Raw genomic sequence first — 25,612 nt, 5'->3', positions numbered from 1 at the left:
CACCAGTTCACTACTGGCCCTCCTCTCCCCATTCTAATTCCCTCCAGATGTCAGCATAAGCCATTCTATTACTTCCTAAAGTCCAGGCTGTGTTGTTTCCTAAAACTTCACTGAATGCTGAGGGGTAAAGAAAAACTTCAAAAGTGGCTACAAATATTGACGCTTGTAGAGACCATGTACTGTGTTCGTACCCAGGAATTCTGCTATTGGCCACCTCCCTTCTTAGTTCCCAGCCTGTTGTCATGTTGCAGATACCAACATTTTTCTTGCTAAAGGGAATGTAAATATAAATGGGATTTATAAGTAATAGTCAACAAGTGGAAAAGTCTACCAGTGAACACACAAAGAGCCTTGGTGGTGTAATGGTTAAGCACTTGGCTGCTAACGGAAAGGTTGGTGGTTCGAACTCACCCAGTGGCTCCACAGGAGAAAGACTTGGCAATTTGCTCCCATGAAGATTCCAGCCTAGAAAACCCTATGGGGAGTCACTATGGTTAAAATCAACTCCATGGCACATAACAACCAGTGAACACATTCTAGATAATAGAATTAAGCTAATTTTCCTCAACCTGATACTGTTTTTCCTCCTAAAATATCACGTATCATAGAAAGTTCCAAAATTTCTTAATAAAACATCTTCAGTTTTTCCAGTTACATCTGTGGCTAAAAACAGATAAACCTGTATATCTGTGTTATCATCTCAGATTGGGAGAGACCTAATATAAGTAACTCATTATTTATCATTAACCCTCCGCCACAAGAACATACCTCTCTGCATTTGCAAAGAACTCTGTCAATCAAAAGGCCAATTATTGTTCAAGGTGACCTATGCCAGTCTCTATGGACTAAAAGTAGATATTTCTTTTTCCAGTAAATGAGACCTTATGTTTTAAATGAATTTCCGTAAAACACACAAGGTCAGATAAGTAATAAAATTTAGATAAATCACCACCAAAAAAAACTTCATCCCACCCCAGCTCGGTTGAGCAATATGCTAGTGAAGCAGGGACTTCTGTGGACAGTTCCCTCTGCAGATGACTTGTTGAAGTTTCAAAAGTCAGAGCTTTAAAATTTGTATCAAGAAGGTCAGCTTTTTGAATTCACATCAAAGACCAAGTAAAGACAGTGCCCACCACATATGACTGTGACTAAATAATTTGAAAATACATGCTTATTCAAAGGATCGTTCTTGCCAGGTTTCACTTGTCAAATGTCAACCCTGATAATTTGGTCTTAATGAAACAACATCATTAACCTCTCTTAAAAAACTCTCGTTAATTGCAGAGGTGCTTAGGCCCCCAAAACCAAAGATGAGGCCAGATTTTTCTCCCCATCTTCATAAAGGGAGTGACTTTGATCAGGTTTCCCCACACTGAGTTTAGACATGTTGGTATTGTTAGGTGCCGTCGAGTAAATTTTTGACTCATAGGGACCCCATGTGACAGAGTAGAATTGCACCATAGAGTTTTCTAGGTTGTAATCTTTACGGGAACAGATCACCAGGTCTTTTCTCCCGAGGGGCCACTGGGTGGGTTAGCAGCCAAGTGCTTAGCTGAGTTTAGACACAGGTAAACTTTTTTCTGTGAAGAGCCAGATAGTAAATATTTTAGGCTTTGCGGGGCTACATATGGTCTCTCACATATTCTTTGTTGGGTTTTTTAATTTTTTACTACCCTTTAAAAGAAGCCCTGGTGGTGCAGTGGTTAAGAGCCACAGCGAGCTACAGTTGTGTCTTAGGCTGGGTTCTCTAGAGAAGCAAAACCAGTAAAGTGTATAAATATATATAGAGAGAGATTTATATCAAGGAAATAGCTCACACAATTGTAGAGGCTAAAACGTCCCAAGCCCACAGATCAGGGTAGAGGCCTCTCCCAGTTCACGTAGCCGCAGAAGCTGGTGAACCCAAGATCAGCAGGTTGGAGAGGGGCTCCTGCTCACAGGCTCTGAAGGTCAGTGAATTCCAAGATCAACAGACAAGACAATCAGGTTTCTCCTGATTCATGTAGCTACAGGGGCTGGCGAACCCAAGGTCAGCAGGTCGGGGAACCGGACTCTTGCTTGCAGGCTGAGAAGTTCGACGAATTCTGAGATTAACAGGTAAGCTGCTAGCTCAAGTCCCAGGAACCGGAGGTGAGACAAGAGGCAGCTGCTGAGTCTGGAACAAGCCAAAAACCTTGGCAAGGTGAGCAGGCAGAAGGTAACCGGCAGAAGGCAGAGAGATGAAACTGAGAGGGCGGTGAGCTGCCACAGGCCCCGCCTCTGCCAGTACCACTCAGCAGATTCCATCACGGGGGTGATCACAACTTTATACAGCTACTAAAACACGGAGAATAATGGTCTAGCCAAGTTGACATACAATCTTAACCATCGCAGTCTGCTAACCAAAAGGTCGGCAGTTCGAATCTATTAGCCACTCCTTGGAAACCCTCTGGCCAGTTCTACTCTGTCCTGTAAGGTTGCTGTAATCGGAATTGGCTTGACGGCAACAGGCTTAGACCCTTTAAAAATGTAAATACCATTCTTATTTTGGCCATAGTTTTCCCAACTGTGGTCCAAATCCCTAATACCTTTTCTGAGCCAACAACAGCCAAATATGTCCCCCCTAAAGCCAGAGGTTCTCAACTCTTGCTAAGTATTAGAATAGCCTAAAGAGCTTTATAAAAAATAGTGATATGAGCTCCATATTCCCTACGTCCAGTAATTTCCACATTCTGTTGGATAGTCTTTCTTTGGAATGGTGATGAATTTGGAACTTTTCTAGTCAGTTGGCCAGGTAGCTGTCTTCCAAATTTCTTGGCATAGATGAGTGAGCGCTTCCAGCATTGCATCCATTTGTTGAAGCATCTCAATTGGTATTCCATCAATTCCTGGAGGCTTGTTTTTCTCCAGTGGCTTCAGTGCAGCTTGGACTTCTTCCATCATTACTATCAGTTCTTGATCATATGCTACCTCCTGAAATGGTTGAACATCGACCAATTTTTTTTTTTTTTTGGTACAGTGACTGTGTATTCCTTCAAACTTCTTTTGATGCTTCCTCTATCATTCATTTTTTTGCACATGTTGTTGTTAGGTGCCAACTCATAGCAACCCTGTGTACAACAGAATGAAACACTGCCTGGTCCTTTGCCATCTTCACAACTGTTGCCGTGCTTGAGCCCATTGTTGCACCCACTGTGTCAGTCCATCTCGGTGAGGGTCTTCCTCTTTTTCACTGACCTTCTCCTTTACCAAGCATGACGTCCTTCTGCAGGGACCAATCACTCCTGATAACGTCCAAAGTATGTGAGACGCAGTCTCGCCATCCTTGCTTCTAACGAACAGTCTGGTGTATGTACTTCTTCCAAGACAGATATGATCATTCTTTTGGCAGTCCATGGTATATTCAATATTCTTCTCCAAATTCAAAGGCGTCGGTTCTTTGGTCTTCTTTATTCATCATCCAGCTTTTGCATGCATATGAGGCATCTGAAAACACTATGGCTTGGGTCAGGTGCACCTTTGCCCATAGTAAGACAACTTGAAGCACTTACTGATAGAAGATCAAAGACTACAGCCTTCAGTATGGATTGCACATCAACATAAAGAAAACAAAAATCTTCACAACTGGACCAAGAAGGAACATCATGATAAATGGTGAAGAAATTGAAGTCATCAAGCATTTCCTTCTTGGATCCACAGCCAATGCCCATGGAAGCAGCAGTCAAGAAATCAGATGATGTATTGCATTGAGCAAATCTGCTACAAAAGATGTCTTTAAAGTGCTAAAAAAGCAAAGATGTCACTTTTATGACTAAGGTGCTCCTGACCCAAACTATGGAATTTTCAGTCACCTCATATGCATACAAAAGCTGGACAATGAATAAGGAAGACCAAAGAAGAATTGATGCCTTTGAATTATGGCGTTGGCAAAGAATATTGAATATACCATGGACTACCAGAAGAATGAGCAAATCTGTCTTGGAAGAAGTACAGCCAAAAAATGCTCCTTAGAAGCGAGGATAGTAAGACTTTGTCTTCCTTACTTTGGACGTGTTATCAAGAGGGACCGTCCCTGGAGAAGAACATCGTGCTTGGTAAAGTAGAGGGTCAGCAAAAAAAAAGGAAGACCCTCAACGAGATGAGTTGACCCAGTGGCTGCAACAATGGGCTCAAACATAGCAACAATTATGAGGATGGCACAGAACCAGGCAGTTTCGTTCTGTTATACATGGGGTCAGTACGTGTTGGAGCCCTCAGCATCAAACAACAGCACCCCTACCCCCCAATCCAATTGATTCAGATTCTTACATTGCTTTCATTGATCTCCAGATGGTTCTGTGAACAACCAGGGATGAGAACCATTGTTATAAGCTAAACAGTCACCTAAAATGTAAGTTTCTCCCAAGAAAAACAGCCTTTCCCATTTCTATGCATTGCTGTTTAGCTCATAGGCTCAACTTGGTCCAGCCAGTTTCACAATAGGATTTGGAATTTTATTTAAACAAAAGAAACATTTTGTTTAAACGAAACAAAATATTATTAATAATTATTACTACATTGTTGTTAGGTGCTGTCAAGTCAGTTCGGACTCATAGCAACCCTAGGTACAACAGAATGAAACACTGCCCAGTCCTGCACCATCCTCACAGTCATTGTTATGCTTGAGGCCACTGTTGCAGCCACTGTGTCAATCCATCTTGTTGAGGGTCTTCCTCTTTTTCGCTGACCCTCTACCAAGGATAATGTCCTTCTCCAGGGACTGATCCCTCCTGATAATATGTCTAAAGTAAGTGAGACGAATTCTTGCCATCCTTGCTTCTGGGGAACATTCTGGCTGTATTTCTTCCGAGACAGATTTGTTTGTTCTTTTGACAGTCCATGGTATATTCAATATTCTTCTCCAACACCATAGTTCAAAGGTGTCAGTTCATCTTTGATCTTCCTTATTTATTGTCCAGCTTTCGCATTCTATGAGGCGACTGAAAACACCATGGCTTGGGTCAGGGGCCCCTTAGTCCTTAAAGTGACATCGTTGCTTTGTAACACTTTAAAGAAGTCTTTTGCAGCAGATTTGCCCAATGCAATGCATAGTTTGATTTCTTGATTGCTGCTTCCATGGGAATGCAATGTGTCTTTTGATTTCTTGACTGCTATTTCCATGGGTGTTGATTTGTGGATCCAAGTAAAACAAAATCCTTAACACCTTCAATCTTTTCTATGTTTATTATGATGTTGCTTATTGGTCCAAGTTGTGAGGATTTTTGTTTTCTTTATGTTGATGTGTAATCCATACTGAAGGCTGTGGTCTTTGGTCTTCACCAGTAAGTGTTTCAAGTCCTCTTCACTTTCAGCAAGCAAAGTTGTGTTATCTGCATGTCGCACGTTGTTAATGAGCCTTCCTCCAATCTTGATGCCCTGTTCTTCTTCAGAGTCCAGCTGCTCGCATTATTTGCTCAGCATACAGATTGAGTAAGTATGGTGAAAGGATACAAACCCAACGCACACCTTTCCTGACTTTAAACCATGCAGTATCCCCTCGTTCTGTTCGAACGAGTGCCTCTTGGTCTATGTACAGGTTCCTCATGAGCACAATTAAATGTTGTGGAATTCCCATTCTTTGCCATCTTATCCATAATTTGTTATGATCCACACAGTTGAATGTCTTTGCATAGTCAATAAAACACAGGTAAACATCTTTCTGGTATTCTCTGCTTTCAGCCAGAATCTGTCTGACGTCAACAATGATAGCCCTTATTCCATGGCTTGAATTTCTGGCAGTTCCCTGTCAATGTACTACTGCAGCCACTTTTGAATGATCTTCATAAAAACTTTACTTGTGTGTGATATTAATGAGATTGTTCAATAATTTCTGCATTCAGTTGGATCGCCTTCATTGGAATAGGCATAAATATGGATCTCTTCCAGTCAGTTGGCCAGGTAGCTGTCTTCAAAATTTCTTAGCATAGACAAGTGAGCACTTCAGCACTGCAGTCATTACTACATAATGAGTGTTTTTTTCTTCCAGGCTCAACAGAAAGAGCTTAAAGCTGCGATCTAATTTAAATTTCACAACAACCCTATGGATACTAAGACATTTCACAGAATAAGTTTTCTACCCACCCAATGTTGTCAATTCCGACTCATAAGACAGGGTAGAACTGCCCCATAGGGTTTCCAAGGCTGTCTGGAAGTAGACTGCTACATCTTTCTCCTGCGGAGTGGCTGGTGGTTGAAACTGCAACCCAGCACTTTAGCCACTGTGCCACCAAGGCTCAGAAACAAGTTTAGGGATTTAAAAAAAAAAAAAAAACTTGCCTTAGCCATTACAAATCTGAAGGGTGCTGGAGTGCAGTTTTGAATCCAGATCTGTTTGGCTTTAGAACTCATGCACAACTATCATAGTCTAATGCCTCTTCCAAAAAAATAAATCAGAAAACTGCTAACGCTTCAAAACAGCAAACCTCCCCGCTTCTAGTATCCACTGAGGACACCCTAATCCGGATACATTTTCCATAGATAGTCTTGATACTTATTTCAAGTTTGTAAAATATTAACACATACTATATTCATTCAAAAACATTTACTGAGTGTTTCCTATGTTCCGGAAAGTGTTGTAGGCATTGCACATACAGGGAACAGAACAAGTCACTTGTCTCAAAAGGGCTTTGTATTTAACAACCAATTTGAGTGTGCCTTTGTAAAATGGGATAATGGTATCTACCTTACTAATAAAATGCAATTCTACATGTAAAGCCCTTAGACAGTGCCTGACATTTAGCAAGTACTCAAAAAATGTTGGATATAATTAATGTGCACCCAGGACTAAGGTAGCTATTGGGGATGTGAAGATAAATACCACTGGATTTCTTAAACTCAATTTAGAGGGGGAGACAGGTACCAACAGTAGAACGTGAAGTGCTGGGGAGGGGCCAGGCAATGAGAAAAGGTTCAGAAAGGTACATGTCTGCACTGGGACTTAAGGAAATCAAAGAATTTCACCATGTGGTGCAATAGTTACTGTAGCTAGTGCGAAGGACTCAAGATGAGAAACGTGATGCTCTAAATCGCTAGAGCAGAGGTACCTGGAAAAGGAAAACAAAGATCAATCTAGAAAAATAGGTCGAGGACTCCAGAGGGACCAGATTCTGAAAGTTCTTCCATCACATCCCAATTCATCATATTTGTGTTCAAAGAATTTACAAAAGTGTAAAACACCCAACATCCTATTTAATAGTCAACGATATACCCAAAGTAAGCCAGAATAATCAGGGCGAAATGCGGTGAAGAGCTGGGAAAGCAGCACAGCTTTCTAGTACACAAATCATAGAAAACCAAACGACCGAGAACATGCACAAAATGGAGGACAGGGGGCAAAAAAAAGACTCCGCAAAAACGCATGGGTAGAACCTGACGTAAGTAGGGAAGTCATGTTAAACTCAGTCTTTTCTTCACTATTGGCTCGACTCTCACCCTTTTTCCTTTTTCACTGGCTATTGGCGCCTTCTCTGGGTCGAAACAGCCAGTCACCTAGCGCTGTGAGTAAAGCCCGCCCTTCCTCCTATGGGAGAGGAGTCAGAAGAGCGTAAAGGGCCCAAGGCGCTTGCGCGGGCGCGCCCTCCGCCGGTTAAAAGCGGATCTTCGTGGGAGGCGGTGTTGCGGTGTATGAATATTGATTACGCATCGTATCGCTGAGCGCCCGCCCACCTCGGCGGGCAGACTCTGGTTGTTCGCGCTGCGGTCCGCGATGGGGAAAAAGTCCCGGGCGGTACCCGGCCGCAGGCCCATTCTGCAGCTCTCCCCGCCTGGTCCCCGGAGCAGCACCCCCGGTCGGGACCCGGAACCAGAGCCCGACACCGAGACGGACTCGACGGCGGCGGCCGCCAGTCAGCCAGTCCCAATGGCGGTGGTGCCGGCCACGACGACTGCGTTGACGGCTGTCGCGGCTTCAGAAGACTCGCCTTCAGAAGGTAAGCGTGCGCGCGAGGGCCTCGCCTGGGGTCGGGCCGTCCGAAACTCGAGCCCGGGGCTTGAGGCCTAGGCCTCACGAGGCACCTGGCCGGACACTGGGAGAAAGAGAAACCCGGGCGGGCGGAGTCCGCATCCAGGCCTGCGTGGGGCTGCAGGCAGGGCGGGGGAAGGGGCCGGCGGGCCGTGCGGGCTCCGTCCGGACCGACCCTGAGGGCCATCTCTGGTGCAGGGGTTACCCGGGAACGTTTGAATCCGACGATGGCCCCGGCGCCCTGAGTCTTAATCGTCCAGTGTCAGTTTGGAATAATTTTCAGGGTCGGTGAGTGTGTGAGTTGCCGCGTCCGAGACGTGGTGACTGCAGACCCTGTGGCCCTTTCTATACGTCATCTGCTTTTCCCTCCGTGTTTGTTGAAACTGAAAGAGACTTTTTAGAAGTGAGCAAACCCCGTTTATTATGCCCGCCAAAGTGTAACTGCCCCAAGTTGGCAGGCATGCCACAGATTGCTGAAGAAGCGGAACTTGGGGGTACCCGTGTACTTGTGTGCCTCGCCTTGGACTGGTACTTAGATTGTGATCGGACAACGTTACCACAGGGGCTGGACGCGGAACTAGTCGCTATAATTTGAGGTGTTAAAAAATAACGAAGGAATTTTTTTCAGGAGGGTAAATACTTTTGCAGTGCTTGTTGTAAAGGTCATGTGGTAGCCTGGAGAAGAGAAATTACTGTTTGTGTGGGTGTGAGGGTTTTTTTTTTTATTTTGAAGTATTTCAGAAGTAAAAACATAATAATAAATACATATCCACAACACAGATTGCACAGATGTTAGTGTTTTGCCATTTTGACTTCATTTTTTTTTTTTTTTAAGAAATAAAGCTTTACCAAGAGAGCCTCCCACTACCCCAAATTCCATTTCCTTCCCTTCCTCCCTCCCTCCCTCTCAGGAATATCCCGAAGTTGGTGAGTGTGCTTGCTTTGTGTGTTTTTATATTTTTACACTATATAGGCTGTTAGTTTGTTGTTGTCTTTACATAAATAGTATCAAACCATGCACATTCTTTTGTGATATTTTGTGATTTATGTGTTAATACACAAGTTCTGTGTTGAATTTAACTGTTGTATAGTGTCCCATGGTATGATTGTACCACTGTTTTTGCTTTCCACTATTGATGGATATTTAGGTTTCAGACTTCTTTCCTGTTTGGGGCAGTGATGCAGTTAACACTGTCTGCCTGTACATTTGTTTGAGAGTTTATGTAGGGCATATATCCTGAAGTGGAATTATAGAGCTATGTTGATTTTCAAATGAAATCACCTTAAAATATTTTAAAGAGCTGTTAAAAATTTAATCTTTAAGTACAATATTTAGATTCTTCTCGTAATGTTAAAGTCACAAGGCAAAGGGAAGATTCTAGCTGTGGTTATTTATCATCCCCAATTATTCAGGTCATTGATGGATTATCCACACTGTTTTTAAATTGATGAAATCTAGGCTTTGAAAGGTCAAATCAGAGATCGTTGTGCCACTTCTAGTGTTTTCTCTTGTCCATAGTCTGACTGCAGTTCAGTTTTCTTTGCTCATTTTTAGATCCAGATGAACAGGAAGTGGTGGTGGAGGTTACCAGAGTTGTTCAGCATCCTCCAAAACCAGTCATGACTACCAGACCCACAGCTGTTAAAGCAACAGGTATAGTTTTTTGGTTTGTGGTTTCTTTGTGTTTTGGTTTTTTTCCCCTACATCTTTTCTAGAATATCTTTCTTTAGAATCAAATTGATTTTATATATAGTTTTGTTGAAAGCTTTGGTATTGCTAACGTATTTCTCCCATAAAATGAAAATTCAAAGTCTTTATGAGGATTTGGTATATACACTTAAACCAGTGCAAAATTTGTTGTTGCTTTTTCTCTGTACCCAAAGTACTTTGTACTACTTTTCTTCTGATGCTGTTTTGTAATTCGTTTTCTGGCCCTCCCACTAGCTTGGTATTCCTTAAGGTCACTGATCATGCCTGTTACCTGTCCTTATATTCCTTTTTTAACATACTGCTTTGATTGGTACCTAGCAAATGTTTGGGAACCTGAAAATTGTTTTTATAAAATACTTTTAAAGCATCAAGAGGTATTTGCGACAGTGGTTTTTTAGGCAAACCTGGATTCAGATCATTGCCCTAACATTCACTCTTAGGACCTGCAGGCAGTTAGTAATCACACTGAACCTCATTCACCTGTAATAGCCCTGAGTTATTTTGAGGATTAAATTGACAATGTGTATAAAGTTTTCTGCAGCCCTGGTGGCATAGTGGTTAAGGGCTATGGCAGCTAACCAAAAGATCGGCCGTTCGAATCCACCAGCTGCTCCTTGGAAACCCTATGGGGCAGTTCTACGCTGTCCTGTACTGTCTACTGTGAGTCGGAATTGACTTCAGTGGCAACAAGTTTGGTTTTTTGGTTTATAATGTTTTCTGACACGTAGTGCCAAAAAACAGTTAGTTGTCTTTACTCTTTATAAATCATGAAAGATTAAAATATGCTTTTGATATTAAATGTTCTGTAATTGTAATTTTATTATTTTCTGTTTGAAATGCTTTTTATACTCTTTGATACCTAAAATAATAAATTCTTCCCTCCCATCCCCCAACATTTCAGAAAAACTACCACTTTGTATTTACCAACTATATGTATTATTTCATTTGAGGCTTTTAAGAATTGCGTGAGGTAGATCAAGACTTCGTTTTCCTAGGAAAAATTTCCTTGGTTGCCATGTCAGTCAGCTCTTTAGACCTTTATGTACATTGTGTACAGAAATGTTTTCATCCAGTTCAACTTCATTCTGTATCATAACAATGTAAAAGCTTTATTATTGCCTGTGAAGATCTACTTTGAACCTGGGGAAGTACCCCTGCTGGGGAAATTGTAGAGGGGCAGAAAGAAATGAAAAGTTATTTCAGCAGACAGGTGATAGGTATTTCTGGGACGATTCATTCATTCAGACAAGTTTCTTGAGTACCTTCTGTGTGCTAGGAGTATAGCAGTGAACTAAAGAGAGAAGCGTTTCTGTCCTTGTGGGACTTACATTCTAATGAAAATTCCGTGCAACTCACCTGGTTGGAAAGAATATAGAATTACCAAAGAATATAGAATTAAGGCTAGCAACTTTGATTTGTATCTATGATTGTCTCAAAACCAGAAGTGGTTTTAATATAAAAACATAAATTTCCCATCCCCGCCCCACAATACACACTAAACAAACTATCAGTGCTGAATGCTAAAGTGCAGTTTTTTTTTCCCCATGGAGAAATTTGTCCTTTTATAGTACTATTCATATTACCTCTTGTTAAGAAAATAAGGAAAATTGACCAGTATGCCCAAAAAACAGAGAAATAAAAATATCTGGAAAATGGAAACACTGTCAAAGATATTTCCACTTAAAAATCATTCTAATCCATTGAAGATAATATTTTGGAAATTGAATACTTAGTTTAAGAACTTATCTATGTACTAAAAAATAATGAAAGCAGATGTGACTAAATCATTGAATGTAAACTCTTGTATAATGGATGGAACAGCTCAGGCTTACTTTTAGATGAGCCCGTTAGTTCACTTATGGTATGTAGGATAGAAAACTAGATTTTACTTCCTGATAAATCATTTACCAAATATTTATCGAGACTATACAACTTACCAGGCACTGTAAATTTTAGTCTTATTAGTAGCTAAAAACTATAGCTAGAATTTAAGATTTCATATGCTGATTATAATAAAAGTGTATGTAGAGAGTGGAGATATATGCACACATAATTATAGCATTAGAGTAGCCACAGATGATCCAGAAGGAAATGGCATAGCAGCATTAAGGAAGAGTTTGAGGAAGACATTGATAATTGGTTCTACCTATTTTTTTTTTTAGTTCCATTTTAATTCCTGTTACTTTCTGTTTGAGGAATAATCTCTTTATTTCAAGTGCTACGCTTAGCTGTTTGAGATGGACACATTAATCACCAAATTCTAAAATGTTAACTATATTGTTAGCTGCTGTCGAGCCCCCGACTCGTGGCAACCCCACGTGTTACAGAGTAGATCTACTCCATAGGGTTTTCTTGGCTTCAGTCCTTATGGAAGCAGTTCACCAGGCCTTCCGCAAAGCTGCTCAGTGTGTTCGAACTGCCAACCTTTCAGTTACCAATAGATCGCAAACCACTTGCACCACCCAGGCTCTTAAAATGCAGAATGTATTATGTGTTATTTTGAAAGAGAGAATGAGATTAAATAATTAAATATTAGTTCTAAGAGCATGCTGTTGAAACTTAATATATCTCTGTGGTAGTACAGTGATTTTTAATTTTGAGGCTATGTTTTAGTGTGTAAAACACATTAATTGTAAACACCGGCTAAAGAACTTATTTTCTTTTTATACTTTCTAGAACATACTAACGTTGTTACTAATTGATCATCTTTTTGTTTTTAGGAGGTCTTTGCTTACTTGGTGCATATGCTGACAGTGATGATGATGAGAGTGATGCTTTGGAAAAACCAGCACAATCTAAAGAGGCAAATGGAAACCAGTCAACTGATATTGACAGTACATTGGCCAACTTCCTAGCGGTTAGCAGTGCTTTTGTTTGGATTTTTAGTTACTGAAACCACTTTGGGATCTGGATCTCAAGTGGTTAGCACACTTGTTAGTCTCACATTTTCTTTCCCTTTCTTTCTGTCTGTCCTCCTCCTACTCTTCTCATCTCTCTCCCTATCCCCTTTTTTAAGTGATCATCATTTCTCAGTTTTCTGGTTTTGGTGTAATTAATGCATGTGTTACTATTTTCATTCTAAATTTAGGAGATTGATGCCATAACAGCTCCTCAGCCTGCAGCTCCTGTAGCAGCTTCTGCTCCGCCTCCAACTCCACCTCGTCCAGAGCCCAAGGAATCCTCAACATCTGCCCTTTCTTCCACTGCTTCAAATGGAACAGACTCAACCCAAATGTCAGGGTGGCAGTATGACACTCAGTGTTCACTGGCAGGGGGTAAGCTTGGTTCCTTCGTTTTTAAGGTCATCTGAAATGCAATCCTTAAAGATGTTCTAGGCATTGAGATTTCTAAAGATGAAAGCCCAGATGCTTTATCTTTGGAAGGTAATTGCGTGCCCTTTTAACCAGTAGCAGATTGTGCTTGGTGAATAATAAAATAAGGTAAAAATATGTTGGGGTTCGCAGACTTAATGGTTTGATTGAGACTGGAGGGACCCTGGAAGACATGGCCCCTAGACTGTATGTTAGCCCATAATTAAAACCATTCCTGAGGCCAACTCTTTAGGCAAAGATTAGACTGGACTATGGGACATAAAATGATACTCGTGAAGATTGTGCTTCTTAGCTCAAGTAGATACATGAGACTAAATGGGCAGCTCCTGTCCAGAGGCAAGATGAGAAGGCATAGGAGCTGGGTGAATGGACACGGGAAATCCAGGGTGGGAAGGAGGAGTGTGTTGTCAGAGTATAGGGAGAGCAACTAGGGTCATCTAACAATGTGTGTATAAAGTTTTGTATGAGAGACTAACTTGAATTGTAAACTTTCACTTAAAGTACAACAATAAAAAAACATTTTGGGGTTCAAGTACATTGTTGAACTAGCAAACTGCTTTTTTATACCATATGTACAAAAGTGACTCAAATTTTGAGAAATTTATTTATTCCATATTGAGAAAATAATTTTTGCTGTTAGATCATTTCTCTCAGCTGGGTGTGAGTTGCTCCCAAGAGGACATTTGGCAATGTCTGGGGACGTTTTTGGTTGTCACACCTGAGAGAGTGCTCCCGGCATCTAGTGGGTAGAGGCCAGGGATGCTGCTGCTAAACATACTATAATGCACACACGAGTCCTCCACAACAAAGAATTATCTGGCCCAAAATGTTAATAGTGCCAAGGTTGAGAAAACCCCATGTTAGGTTTTTATGGCGTAAGGCTGTCTTGGGTTATAAAGTCAAAACTGAGGAGGAATGAGCTTCTAAAATTTTGAGTTTACTTTTCTTCTAGTCGGAATTGAGATGGGAGATTGGCAAGAAGTCTGGGATGAGAACACAGGATGCTATTACTATTGGAACACACAAACAAACGAAGTGACATGGGAATTACCCCAATATCTTGCTACCCAGGTACAGGGATTACAACATTATCAGCCCAGGTAAGGATGGACTTGAAATTACTTAGAAGGAAAGAGTCTTGTGTTTTGCTGAAAACATTTGCCCTCTATTTTTCTTGCTAAGTATATTTCTTTTTAGTTCTGTAACAGGTGCTGAAGCAAATTTTGTGGTAAATACAGACGTATTTACTAAGGAGAAAACTGTTTCCGCTTCCAGTAGTAGAAGTGGACCAGTCATAGCCAAGCGAGAGGTTAAAAAGGTCAGTGTTGCAACTTACCTCTTGCTTATTTTCAGCTCTAAAGAACCTAAATGTGACTCAGAGCACTGGTATAGATACCTTGTGTACTTTTTACAGTACAGGTGTAAATAGGATTAATTCTGATTCTAAAGATTTAATTTGTTTCGGATTGTTATGCAGTATTTAGCAGTTATCCAGTCTGTGGTTTTTATGGTACTTTAGGATTTTACAGAGGTCCCTTGAGTCATTGTGAGGGATGCGGGATTAGCCTAGCAGGCAGGCAGGGCTTCAGATCCCCAGCACCACTTTGGATAGAATAGTTCTATTATTTTGGGATTCTGTGTAAGATTTTTTTTTTTTTTTAAATAAAAAAATCTGCTACCTTAAAAATTAAAAACCACTGTTAGTGCAACTTGAGCATTTCACATATTATCAGAAAGTACTTTTAGAATAGTTTAATCTTCACAACTTGTGGAGGTAGGTAAGACAAGTATTATTCGGTTTGGGGAAACAAGCATATAATCACACATTTCATTTTAGAAATATTTCATCTGCCTCTAAATCACTTTCACAGTAACCCTGTGAGGTTATCTCAGCATACAAGAACGGGGAAGGTGAAGATTTATCCAGTCATGTGTTCATCTGACAAAGCTGTGATCTTATTTAAGTCTACTTCTGTTTCTTACTAGTCTGCCTTTTGACGTCCTGAGAATAGGGGGAGATTATGTATGAACTCAGTTCTAGTTCAGTCACTATCTTCCAAAACTACCGGTATTGTAAGGAAAGTAGTACAAGCATACATACTAATCCATTGGGAGTAGATGGTGTGAGAGTATTCAGTGAGTGAACAATACAGCTGATACTAACATAAGCAATTGACTATAAATGCTGATGAGAAGTAAAATTATTTCTTCTTTATAGGAAGTAAATGAAGGAATTCAAGCTCTCTCAAATAGTGAGGAGGAGAAGAAAGGGGTGGCAGCATCCCTGCTTGCACCTTTATTGCCTGAGGGAATAAAAGAGGAAGAAGAAAAATGGAGAAGAAAAGTAATTTGCAAAGAAGTAGAGCCAGTTTCAGAAGTGAAAGAAGCAAGCACAGCGGTAGAAGAAGCAGCAACGATAGTAAAGCCACAGGAAATCATGACAGACAATATAGAAGACCCTTCTCAAGAGGATGTTTGCAGTGTTGTTCAGTCTGGAGAAAGTGATGAGGAAGAAGAACAAGATACCCTTGAGCTGGAACTGGTTTTAGAAAGGAAAAAAGTAAGTTTTTGAAGATTTACTAGAAGTCAAAGTACACTTTCCCATTTTTCATACTGGAATCATTGTCCGCAGCTTATATTGGGATTTCATTTTTTCTTAAACTTTCCCGTAGATATAGCGAAGACTGCAATAAAAACTTTAACTGCAGAGGCATAGGAGACCTGGTGGTACAGTGGTTAAGTGCTCAGCTGCTAACCCAAAGGTCGGCAGTTCGAAACCACCATCTGCGCTGCAAGAGAAAGATGTGGCAGTTTGGTTCCATAAAGATTACAGCCTTGGAAACCCTATGAGGCAGTTCTAGTCTGTCCTGCAATGTCGCTATGGGTCGAAGCCAACTTGACAACAACAGGCTTGGTTTGGTTTACAGAGATTTAGTTCTTTTGGTCCCTGATGATGTGTTTGGTAGTTGAAAGTAGTGAAGTCTTGCATTGTTCTGATTTAAGGGTAGACTGTGAGTAACGAAGCTTTAGTTTAGTCTCTTAACAAATGAGCATTGTTAAGTTTTTGTAACAACTCAGTTTTTAACCCAAACTGCAAGTTGACTGCCAGTGATTGGCTATTGTTTGGAAAATTAAATGGGTTTTCAATTAGAAAGTTTAAGAAGAACCCGTAATTGCTTTCATGTGTTTTCCTTTTAAAAAGATGTCCACAGGAAACTTTCCTGACTGAGGATTTGGTTTTTCCCCATTTTCAGCACCTCTTCCCCCAGAGCATTTCATCTGCTGTTGCCTTTAAAAAAACAAGCAAAACCTGCTGCTGTCAAGTCAATTCTGACTCATAGCGACCCTATACGACAGAGTAGAATTGCCCCATAGGGTTTTCAGTGAGCACCCAGTGGATTCAAACTGCTGACGTTTTGGTTAGGGGCCATAGCTTTTAACCATTACGCCACCAGGGTTTCCATTGCCTTAAAAGACCCTTAAGTATAAGGCAAAGTCTTAATGGGTATTAGAACAGTAACATTTCCTTGAAGCTTTACCTCACATGAAAAATTTGAAAGTAAAGCTATAGAAAGGAGCTCTGGTGCTGCAGTGGTTAAGCACTTGGCTGCTAACCAGAGGTCCATGGTTCAAACCCACTGGCTGTTCCACAGGAGAAAGATGTGGCAGTCTGCTTCTGTAAAGATTTACAGCCTTAGAAACCCTATGGGGCAGTTCTGCTCTGTCCTGTAGAGTCACTATAAGTCAGAATCAGCTTGATGACAGTGGGTTCGGATTTTGTTTTTTTGTTTGTTTAAAGCTATAGAGAAAAACTCGAAGCCAAACCCCTTGCTGTCGGGTTAATTCCGATTCATGGCAGCCCCATGTGGCAGAGTAGAACTGCTCCATAGGGCTTTCTTGGCTGTAATCTTTATGGAAGCAGATCAACAGGCCTTTCTCCCTCTTCCCAGCACTGCTGGGCAGATTTGAACTGCCAGCTTTTAGGTTAGTTAGTAGTCAAGTGCAAACTGTTTGGGCCACCCAGGGACCAGCCATAGAGAAGGACTAACTGAAGCTTTTTCTGTTAGGTATACATGTTAGATAATTTCTCTGTTTGTGGATCTCTATGATTATTTTTAAATGGATGTTTGTTACTGTGATTATGAGTAAGCATCTATTGAGTAGAAGTAGAATATGGAGTTTAATAGTCTGCTCTAATGAAAAAAGTGTATTAAGAAATGCTCCCTGCCCTTTGAACTATTTTTTGTAGGCAGAGTTGCGAGCCTTGGAAGAAGGAGATGGTAGTGTGTCAGGGTCTAGTCCACGTTCTGATATCAGCCAGCCAGCATCTCAAGATGGAATGCGTAGACTTATGTCTAAAAGAGGAAAATGGAATATGTTTGTTCGAGCTACCAGTCCAGAATCCACCAGTCGGAGTTCTAGCAAAACTGGACGAGATACTCCAGAAAATGGAGAAACTGGTAATTCATGCTTTCCTAAACTTCACAGTTAAAAGGTGTAGGGGGAAACTCATCTTTCCCTTTTTTTGTTCCCTCTTCAGCAGAAAGGCAGAGAGCAGTTTTATCCTTTTGGGGAAGTGCTAGAAAGGGAGGTCCCTCCACTTCTCTCCCATTTTTTCCTTGTTTCACCTCTGGAAGAGTACAGAAGTAAGAGTCTGAGAGACTGCCATCCATTGGGTCATGCATATTCACCATTGAGCAGGAATGGCTTCTTCAAAAGCAGAAAACAAGACTGACTCCCCGCCCCCCTTTTCTTTTTGCCGGAATAATTGCTTTATCTGTATAAGGCCAGTGGACTCTCCTTTGTTCTCCTTCTCTTCTTGATAGTCAAGACAGGCAGCGCGTTCCTCTGGCAAGCCCAGTCTCATACTCTCTGTGTGTAAGTTTGTCAGCCTCTGGTTTGGTGGATAAGCAGTTTAGTTCTATCATGAGGACCCAAGTTATACTTTATTCAGTTAAGGTAGAAGAGGCCCGGCTTCATTTTTTGAGTCTGTTATCAGAGAGCTCAGAATAAAACTAGTATTTTAATCTTCATTTGACCTAATTCTGTAGTGGGAAAGTTAGTATGATTTGGATACCAAACGTTACTTGAGTACACCTAGCAAAAAATACTTATATGGGTCATGGTTTTAAAACACAAACCCCACAGGTGCAAATATTCTTGGAATTTTTTCTTTTAATGAAGAACATGAAGTAAAATTCTAAAAGTCCCCTTCACCTTTTCCCTATTCTCATTTTTTACTTTTGAAGTCTTGTTTTCTTTCTCCTGTCTTAAAACGAGTATATTCTTCCTTTATATACACGTGGTTGTGTTTGTATGTGTATAGATGCATATGTATATTTTTGCTATAGATGAGATTATATATATTATCGAGCAACATACTTTCTTCACTTAACAGTATGTCTTGAAAATTGTTTCATCATCTTGTTTTTTGTCAATCTATTTAACTCTTCTCCTATTTAGGGATATTTGTGGCCATTTTTTAACTCTTGCTGCAAAACCATGCAGGCAAGAAGGCAGTGGGATGACATATATAAAACCTTGAAAGAAAAAAATGACAACCAAGAATAATATATTCTGCAAAACTCTTGCTCAGATACGGTGGCGAAATTAGGGCATTTCCAGATAAACAGAAATTGAGGGACTATGTAAAAACCAAAACAAATTTACAAGAATTATTAAAGGGAGTCCTTCAGTTAGAGAACTGAAAACATCAGACAACAGCCCGAATCTAGGACACAAGATAGCATCAGCCAGATACCAGCCTATGTAATGAACTCTCAAGGATAAAACAAAACTAAAAGATTTACAACAGGGAACCAGAGAGATAAATCTGTAAACGACGACATCATCAGAACAATAAAATAGGGGATAAATGGTGTATGTATAGAGGAGAGGAAGGCAAGGCAGTGTCAAGTAATAAAAGACTGGTTTAAGCTTAGGAAGATTGGGGTAAGTTTCAAGGTAACCACAAAGTTAACAAACCTGCTCATCAAATTAAGAAAAAGTCTCAGTAAACACAAAATCTATAAAAACAACAACAAAAATCCATAAACAAAAGGAATTCAGCGCAAAAAGAGTAAGAGGAACAAAGAAAACGTCAGCACCCAAAAAAAAAGCACTACAAAAAGAGCAATAAACTCACACCTATCAACACCTACACTGCTATAAATAGCTTAAACGTACCCATAAAGAGACGGAGAATGACGAGTGGATAAAAAAACAGGAACCATCAATATGCTGTCTGTAAGAGACATACTTTAGAAACAAAGACTTATTAAAAATCAAAGGATGGAAAAAAATGTATCAAGCAAACAGCAACCAAAAAAGAGCAGGAGTGGCAGAACTAATCTCAGATAAAATAGACTTTAAAACAAAATCCATTGTAAGAGATAAGGAAGGATACTATATAATGATTAAAGGAATAATCCACTGTGAGGATATAACCATAATAAATATTTACACACCCAATGACAGGGCTCCAAAATGCATAAAACAAACGCTAACAGCAGTGAAGAGAGAATTTGACAGTTCCACAGTAAAAGTAGGAGACTTCAACCCACCATTCTCGGTAACGGACAGAATATCAAGAAAGAAAGTCAACAAAGATACAGAAGAGCTAACAGCCACAATCAACCAACTTGACCTCATGAACGTATGTAGAATACTCTACTCAACAGCAGCAAAGTGCACATTCTTTTCCAACGCACATGGAACGTTCTCCAGAATAGACCATGTCTTAGGTTACAAAGCAACTCTCATCAAAATCCAAAACATTGAGATAATACAGAGCATTTTCTCTGATCACAATGCCGTAAGAGTAGAAATCACAGGAAGAGCAAGGAAAAAAATAAAATACATGAAAACTGAATATCACCTTCCTTAAGAACAACTGGGTAATAGAAGAAATCAAAGATGGAATCAAATTCCTAGACTCAAATGAAAATACATTGTACCAAAACCCCAGGGACACAGCAAAGGCAGTGCTCAGAGGTCAACTTATAGCAATAGATGCACACATCAAAAAAGAAGGAGACAAAAAGCATTCACTACACGACTCAGACAAATAGAGAACAGCAAAAGAAGCCCACAGCCACCAGAAAAAAAAAAATAATAAAGATCAGAGCAGAAATAGAAAAACAATAGAATCAACAAAACCAAAAGTTGGTTCTTTGAAAGGATCAACAAAATGCGACAAACCATTACCCAGATTGAAAAAAGAAAAACAGGAGAGGATGCAAATAACCCAAATAAGAAATGAAATGGATGTTACAGTAGACCCAACTGAAATAAAAGGGATCATAACAGAGTACTATGAAAAACTATACTGCAACAAATTTGAAAACCTAGAAGAAATAAACACATTTCTAGAAATATACTACCTACCTAAACACAAACTGAGGTCGAATATCTGAACAGACCCATAACAAGGGAAGAGATTGAAAAGGTTGTTAAAAAAAAAACCCTTGCCAAGATGGCGTCTCTGGAGAATTTTACCAAACATTAAGAGAAGAGCTTGTACCAGTACTACTCAAACTATTTCAGAACATAGAAAAGGAAGGGATACTTCTAGATTCATTCTATGAAGCCGGCATAACCCTGATACCAAAACCAGGCAAAGACACCACACACACACACAAAAAAAATTACCAATATTTCTCATGAATATAGATGAAAAATTCTCAACAAAATTCTAGCCGATAGAATTTAGCATCATATAAATACATACATATATACCATGACCAAGTGGGATTCATACCAGGTATGCAAGGATGGTTCAACATTAGAAAATCAATCAATGTAATCCACCACATAAGTAAAACAAAAGAATTGCATGATTATCTCGGTCAATGCAAAAAATACATTCGATAAAGTCCAACACCCATTCCTGATAAAAATTCTCAATAAAATAGGTATAGAAGAGAGATTCCTCAACATAATAAAGGGCATCTATACAAAACTAACAGCCAGCATCATTCTCAACAGAGAGAAGCTGAAAACACTGAGAACAGGAACAAGACAAGGATGCCCTTTATCACCACTCGTATTTAACGTTATGCTGGAAGTCCTAGCTAGAGCAATAAGGCAAGAAAAACGGCATCCAAATTAGTAAGGAAGTAGTAAAACTATCCCTATTTGTGGATAATATGATACTATGCGTACAGAACCCAAAGGACTCCACAGGAAAGCTGTCGGAACTAATAGATTAACAGAATAGGAGGATACAAGATAAACATACAAAAATCCGTTGGATTCCTCTGCACCAGTAAAGAGAACTGCGAAAAGGAAATCAGGAAAGCAATACCATTTATAATAGTCCCTAAAAAAATAAAATACTTAAGAATAAATCTAACCAGGGATATAAAAGACCTATACAAAAAAAACTACAGAACACTACTGCAAGAAACCAAGAGACCTACATAAATGGAAGAACATACCATGCTTATGGATAGGTAGACTCAACATTGTGAAAATGTCAATTCTACCCAAAGCAATCTACAAATAAATGCAATCCCGGACCAGATACCAACAGCATTCTTTAATTTAGATGTAAAACCTAATCATTTCTATGGAAAGAGGCCCCAGCTAAGTAAAGCACTATTGTAGAAAAAGAACAAAAGTAGGAGGACTCACACTACCTGACCTCAGAACCTACCATACAACTATGATAGTCAGAACAGCCTGGTACTGGTACGGTGACAGACACATTGACCAGTAGAACAGAATCTAGAACCCAGATGTAAATCCACCCACCTATGATCACCTGATCTTCACCAAAGGCTTGAAGTCCATTTATTGGGGAAAAGAGTCTTTTTAACAAATGATGCTGGCAAAACTGGATGTCCATCTGTAAAAAAATGAAACAGGACCCATACTTCACACCATATATAAAGAGTAATTCAAAATAGATCAAAGATCTAAATATAAAACCAAAAACCATAAAGATCGTAGAAGAAAAAGATAGGGTCAACACTAGAGGCCCTAATACATGACATAAATAGGATACAAACCATAACTAACGGTACACAAATACCAGAAGATAAACTGAATAATTAGGGTCGTCTTGACTTCACCGAAAGAGTAAAAAGAGAATCTGTAGAATGGGAAAAAAATTTTCGTTACGACAAATCCAACAGAAGTCTAATCTCTAGGAAAATCCAACACCTCTACAACAAAAAAGACAAATAATCCAATTAAAAAATGGGCAGACGATATGAACAGACACTTCAACAAAGAAAACAGATGGCTAACAGACACACGAAGTGCTTGCGATCACTAGCCATTAGAGAAATGCAAAGCAAAAACAGTGAGATACCATCTCTCCAACTACTGGCGCGAATCAAAAAAAAAAATGTTGGAGAGGCTGCAGGGAGCTTGGAACTCTTACGCACTGCTGGTGGGAATGTAAAATGGTACAACCATTTTGGAAAGCGATACGGCACTTCCTTTAAAAGCTAGAAATACTATGTGATCCAGCAGTCCCACTCCTAGGAATATATCCTAGAGAAATAAGAGCCGTCATATAAATAGACACGTGCACATCCATGTTCAGTGCAGCACTATTCACAGTAGCAAAAAGGAGGAAATAACCTAAGTGCCCATCAACAGATAAATGGATAAACTGTGGTACATACACCCAATGGAATACTACGCAACAGTGAAGAACAGTGATGAATCTGCAAAATATCTCACAGCACGGATGAATCTGGGGGCATTATGCTGAGTGAAATAAGTCAGTCACAAAAGGACTAACACTGAATGAGACCACTATTAAAAAACTCAAAAAAAGGTTTATACCTACGAAGAAACAATCTGATGGTTACTAGAGAGGGGAGGGGAGGGGTGGCAAGGGAAAAACACTAAATAAACAATAACTGGTAACTTTGGTGAAGGGTAAGACAGTACTAGGGAAGTCAGCACAACTTGACCAAGGCAAGGTCATGGAAGCTTCATAGACACATCCAGACTCCCTGAAGGACCAAGTTACAGGGCTGGGGGCTACAGTCTCAGGACATCTAGCTCAATTGGTATAGCATAGTTTATTTTTAAAAAGTCCTACATCCTACTATAGTGAGTAGCATTTGGGGTCTTAAAGGCTTGTGAGCAGCCATCTAAGATACTCCACTGGTCCTACCCTGTCTGGAACAAGGGAAAATGAGGAAAACCAAAGACACAAGGGAAAGATTAGTCCAAAAGACTAATGGACCACAACTACCACAGCCTCTACCAGACAGAGTCCAGCACAACTGGATGGCACCCAGCTACCACCACCAACTGCTCTGACAGGGATCACAATAGAGGGTCCCGGACAGAGCTGGAGAAAAATGTAGAACAGTTCTGACTAACAAGAAAAGACCAGACTTACTGGTCTGACAGAGACTGGAGAAACCTCGAGAGTATGGCCCCTGGACACCCTTTTAATTCAATAGTGAAGTCACGCTGGAGGTTCACCCTTCAGCGAAAGGTTAGAGACATGCCCATAAAACAGTAATACATGTAGCTAAACCATGTATATGAGTCTAAATGGGCACACAAGCCCTAGGTCAAGGACAAGAAGGCAGACAGGGACAGGAAATCTGGTAATGGGGAACCCAAGGTTGAGAAGGGGAGAGTGTTGACACATTGTAGTGTTGGCAGCGTCACAAAACAGTATGTATATTAATTTTTTTAATGAGACACTAATTTGCTCTGTAAGCTTTTATCTGAGCACAATAAAAAATAGTGCATTTATAATATCAAAAAACTATAAGCCACTTAAATGTCCATCAGTGATAGAATAGATGAGTAAATTGTGGTATGTTCTTACAGTGGAATCTTAAACAGCAATGAAATATGTTTGAACCATAGTTAATGTGCATCAACATAAATTAATCTCAATGTTGAACAAAATCAGAAGAATATATGTTAATATTAAATATACAGGAAAATAAGCAAAAATACTGTGCTTAAAAATCTATCTGCATATGGTAAAATTAAAACAGTGATAACACCATCAAGGTAGATGTTATGTCTCATGTGGGTGGATGATGATGGCAGAGAGGTACAGGAGGCTTCCCAGGTGCTGATAATATTCTTCTGTTAGGTTTTAGTTACTTCCGAGTGTTCATTTTATTCTTTATATTACGCACATTTGTTATGATATTTCACAGTAAAAACAATGCTGTGAATATCCTGGTACATAACATTTTTATGTACCTTTTTTAATATCACTACACTGTTGATCACTAGTTATCTATTGCTAGGTCAAGAGAAATATGCATTTTAATTTGTTATATCCTGCCTCATTGCCCTCTAAAACATTCAAGTCAGAGCTTTAATGGTGCTTTATATTGTTAAATTATTTTATCTGTTGCCAAATGTAAGATGTACATATATTGTTGAATTATAAATTAGTAAGTGGGGTGGTAGATTTTGTTTTGGACGGTTTGAAAATGGAGAAAGGAGTATTAATGATCAAATTAAATGAGAGCAAGGCCATTGTATCATAAACCAAAAAATTCAAACCCACTGCAGTCAAATTCATTCTGACTCACAGCAACCCTATAGGACAGAGTAGAACTGCCCTATAGGGTTTCCAAGGCTGTACAGAAGCAGACTGGCATGTTTTTCTCCCATGGAGTGCTTGGTGGGTTCAAACCACTGACCTTTTTGCTTTGCAACTGAGTGCTTTCACCACTGTGCCACCAGGGCTTCTCTATTACAAGGTTACTCTATTTAAGTCAGTGGTAAACCTCTTCTCTTTTGGAGATTCAGTAAAGATTATCTACACATCTTAATCAGTTCAGTCGAAGAAGTTTTCAGATGGTTTTTAAATGAATGCTGCTCTGATTTTAAGAGCTTATTTTCCCTCAATTGGTAAAGAACCCTTATATATTTCAGGTTTGATGTCTAGCTTTTGTAAGTAGTTGAAGCAGTGGTATTCTGGAAGAGAAGATTAGAAAAAGAAGAAAGGGAAAGCAGAAACTATACAGGTTAATGTGGTAGAATAAGGTAAATTTTACTTACAAATTGACATTCTAAGAAAAGTGATTAAAGGATAAAATTTTTTTTATATGGGTTGAGGAGTTAGGGCTTCTGTAACAGTTAAGGAAAATCAGGCAAAGGAGAGAGAATTGTTAGCCTTTTTCAGATAACTCTGCTACAGAAGTAAGAAGATGTATATGAGGCACTATCAGTATTGTCATTTAATTTCACGTTTTCTTTTGCAGCAATTGGTGCTGAAAATTCAGAAAAAATAGATGAGAATTCAGACAAAGAGGTGGAAGTAGAGGAATCTCCAGAGAAGACAAAAGTACAAACAGCACCTAAAGTAGAAGAAGAACAGGATTTAAAAGTACATATATTAATGCAATTTGACAAATAAGTATTAAAAAATTAGCCAACCATTAAACTGCTTTTTCTTCCTATTAGCAAGTAGGAAAAGTAACCTTTACTATAATCCAAACGTAAATCCTTTGCTTGGTTAGGTGAAAGAGTCATTCTTAAGGTCAAATTAAGGTATTAGAAGACTGGCTTAATGGAGAGAAATTATATAAAATTAAATTCTAAATGCTGAATTAAAACCTTATTGGGAAGCAATAGCTTATCAAA

General features: G+C 39.6%; 1 protein-coding gene across 1 annotated transcript in view; it reads left to right on the top strand.

Annotated features, from left to right (window-relative positions):
• The first annotated feature begins 7,687 nt into the window (after window positions 1–7,687).
• Window positions 7,688–25,612, top strand: part of FNBP4 (formin binding protein 4) — a 33,555-nt gene continuing 15,630 nt past the window's right edge. Inside the window, exons 1-9 of the mRNA XM_023741833.1 lie at window positions 7,688–7,946; window positions 9,534–9,632; window positions 12,410–12,546; window positions 12,778–12,964; window positions 13,974–14,121; window positions 14,219–14,339; window positions 15,240–15,581; window positions 17,271–17,481; window positions 25,231–25,355. Coding sequence (XP_023597601.1) covers window positions 7,724–7,946; window positions 9,534–9,632; window positions 12,410–12,546; window positions 12,778–12,964; window positions 13,974–14,121; window positions 14,219–14,339; window positions 15,240–15,581; window positions 17,271–17,481; window positions 25,231–25,355 — 1,593 coding nt within the window. The 5' untranslated portion in view covers window positions 7,688–7,723. The remainder of the gene's footprint in view (window positions 7,947–9,533; window positions 9,633–12,409; window positions 12,547–12,777; window positions 12,965–13,973; window positions 14,122–14,218; window positions 14,340–15,239; window positions 15,582–17,270; window positions 17,482–25,230; window positions 25,356–25,612) is intronic.

The sequence above is a fragment of the Trichechus manatus genome, unplaced genomic scaffold (assembly GCF_000243295.1).
Source record: "Trichechus manatus latirostris isolate Lorelei unplaced genomic scaffold, TriManLat1.0 scaffold00191, whole genome shotgun sequence".
NCBI lineage: Eukaryota > Metazoa > Chordata > Mammalia > Sirenia > Trichechidae > Trichechus > Trichechus manatus.
Note: the sequence above shows the minus strand (reverse complement) of the source record. Positions and strands in the feature narration are given on the sequence as shown.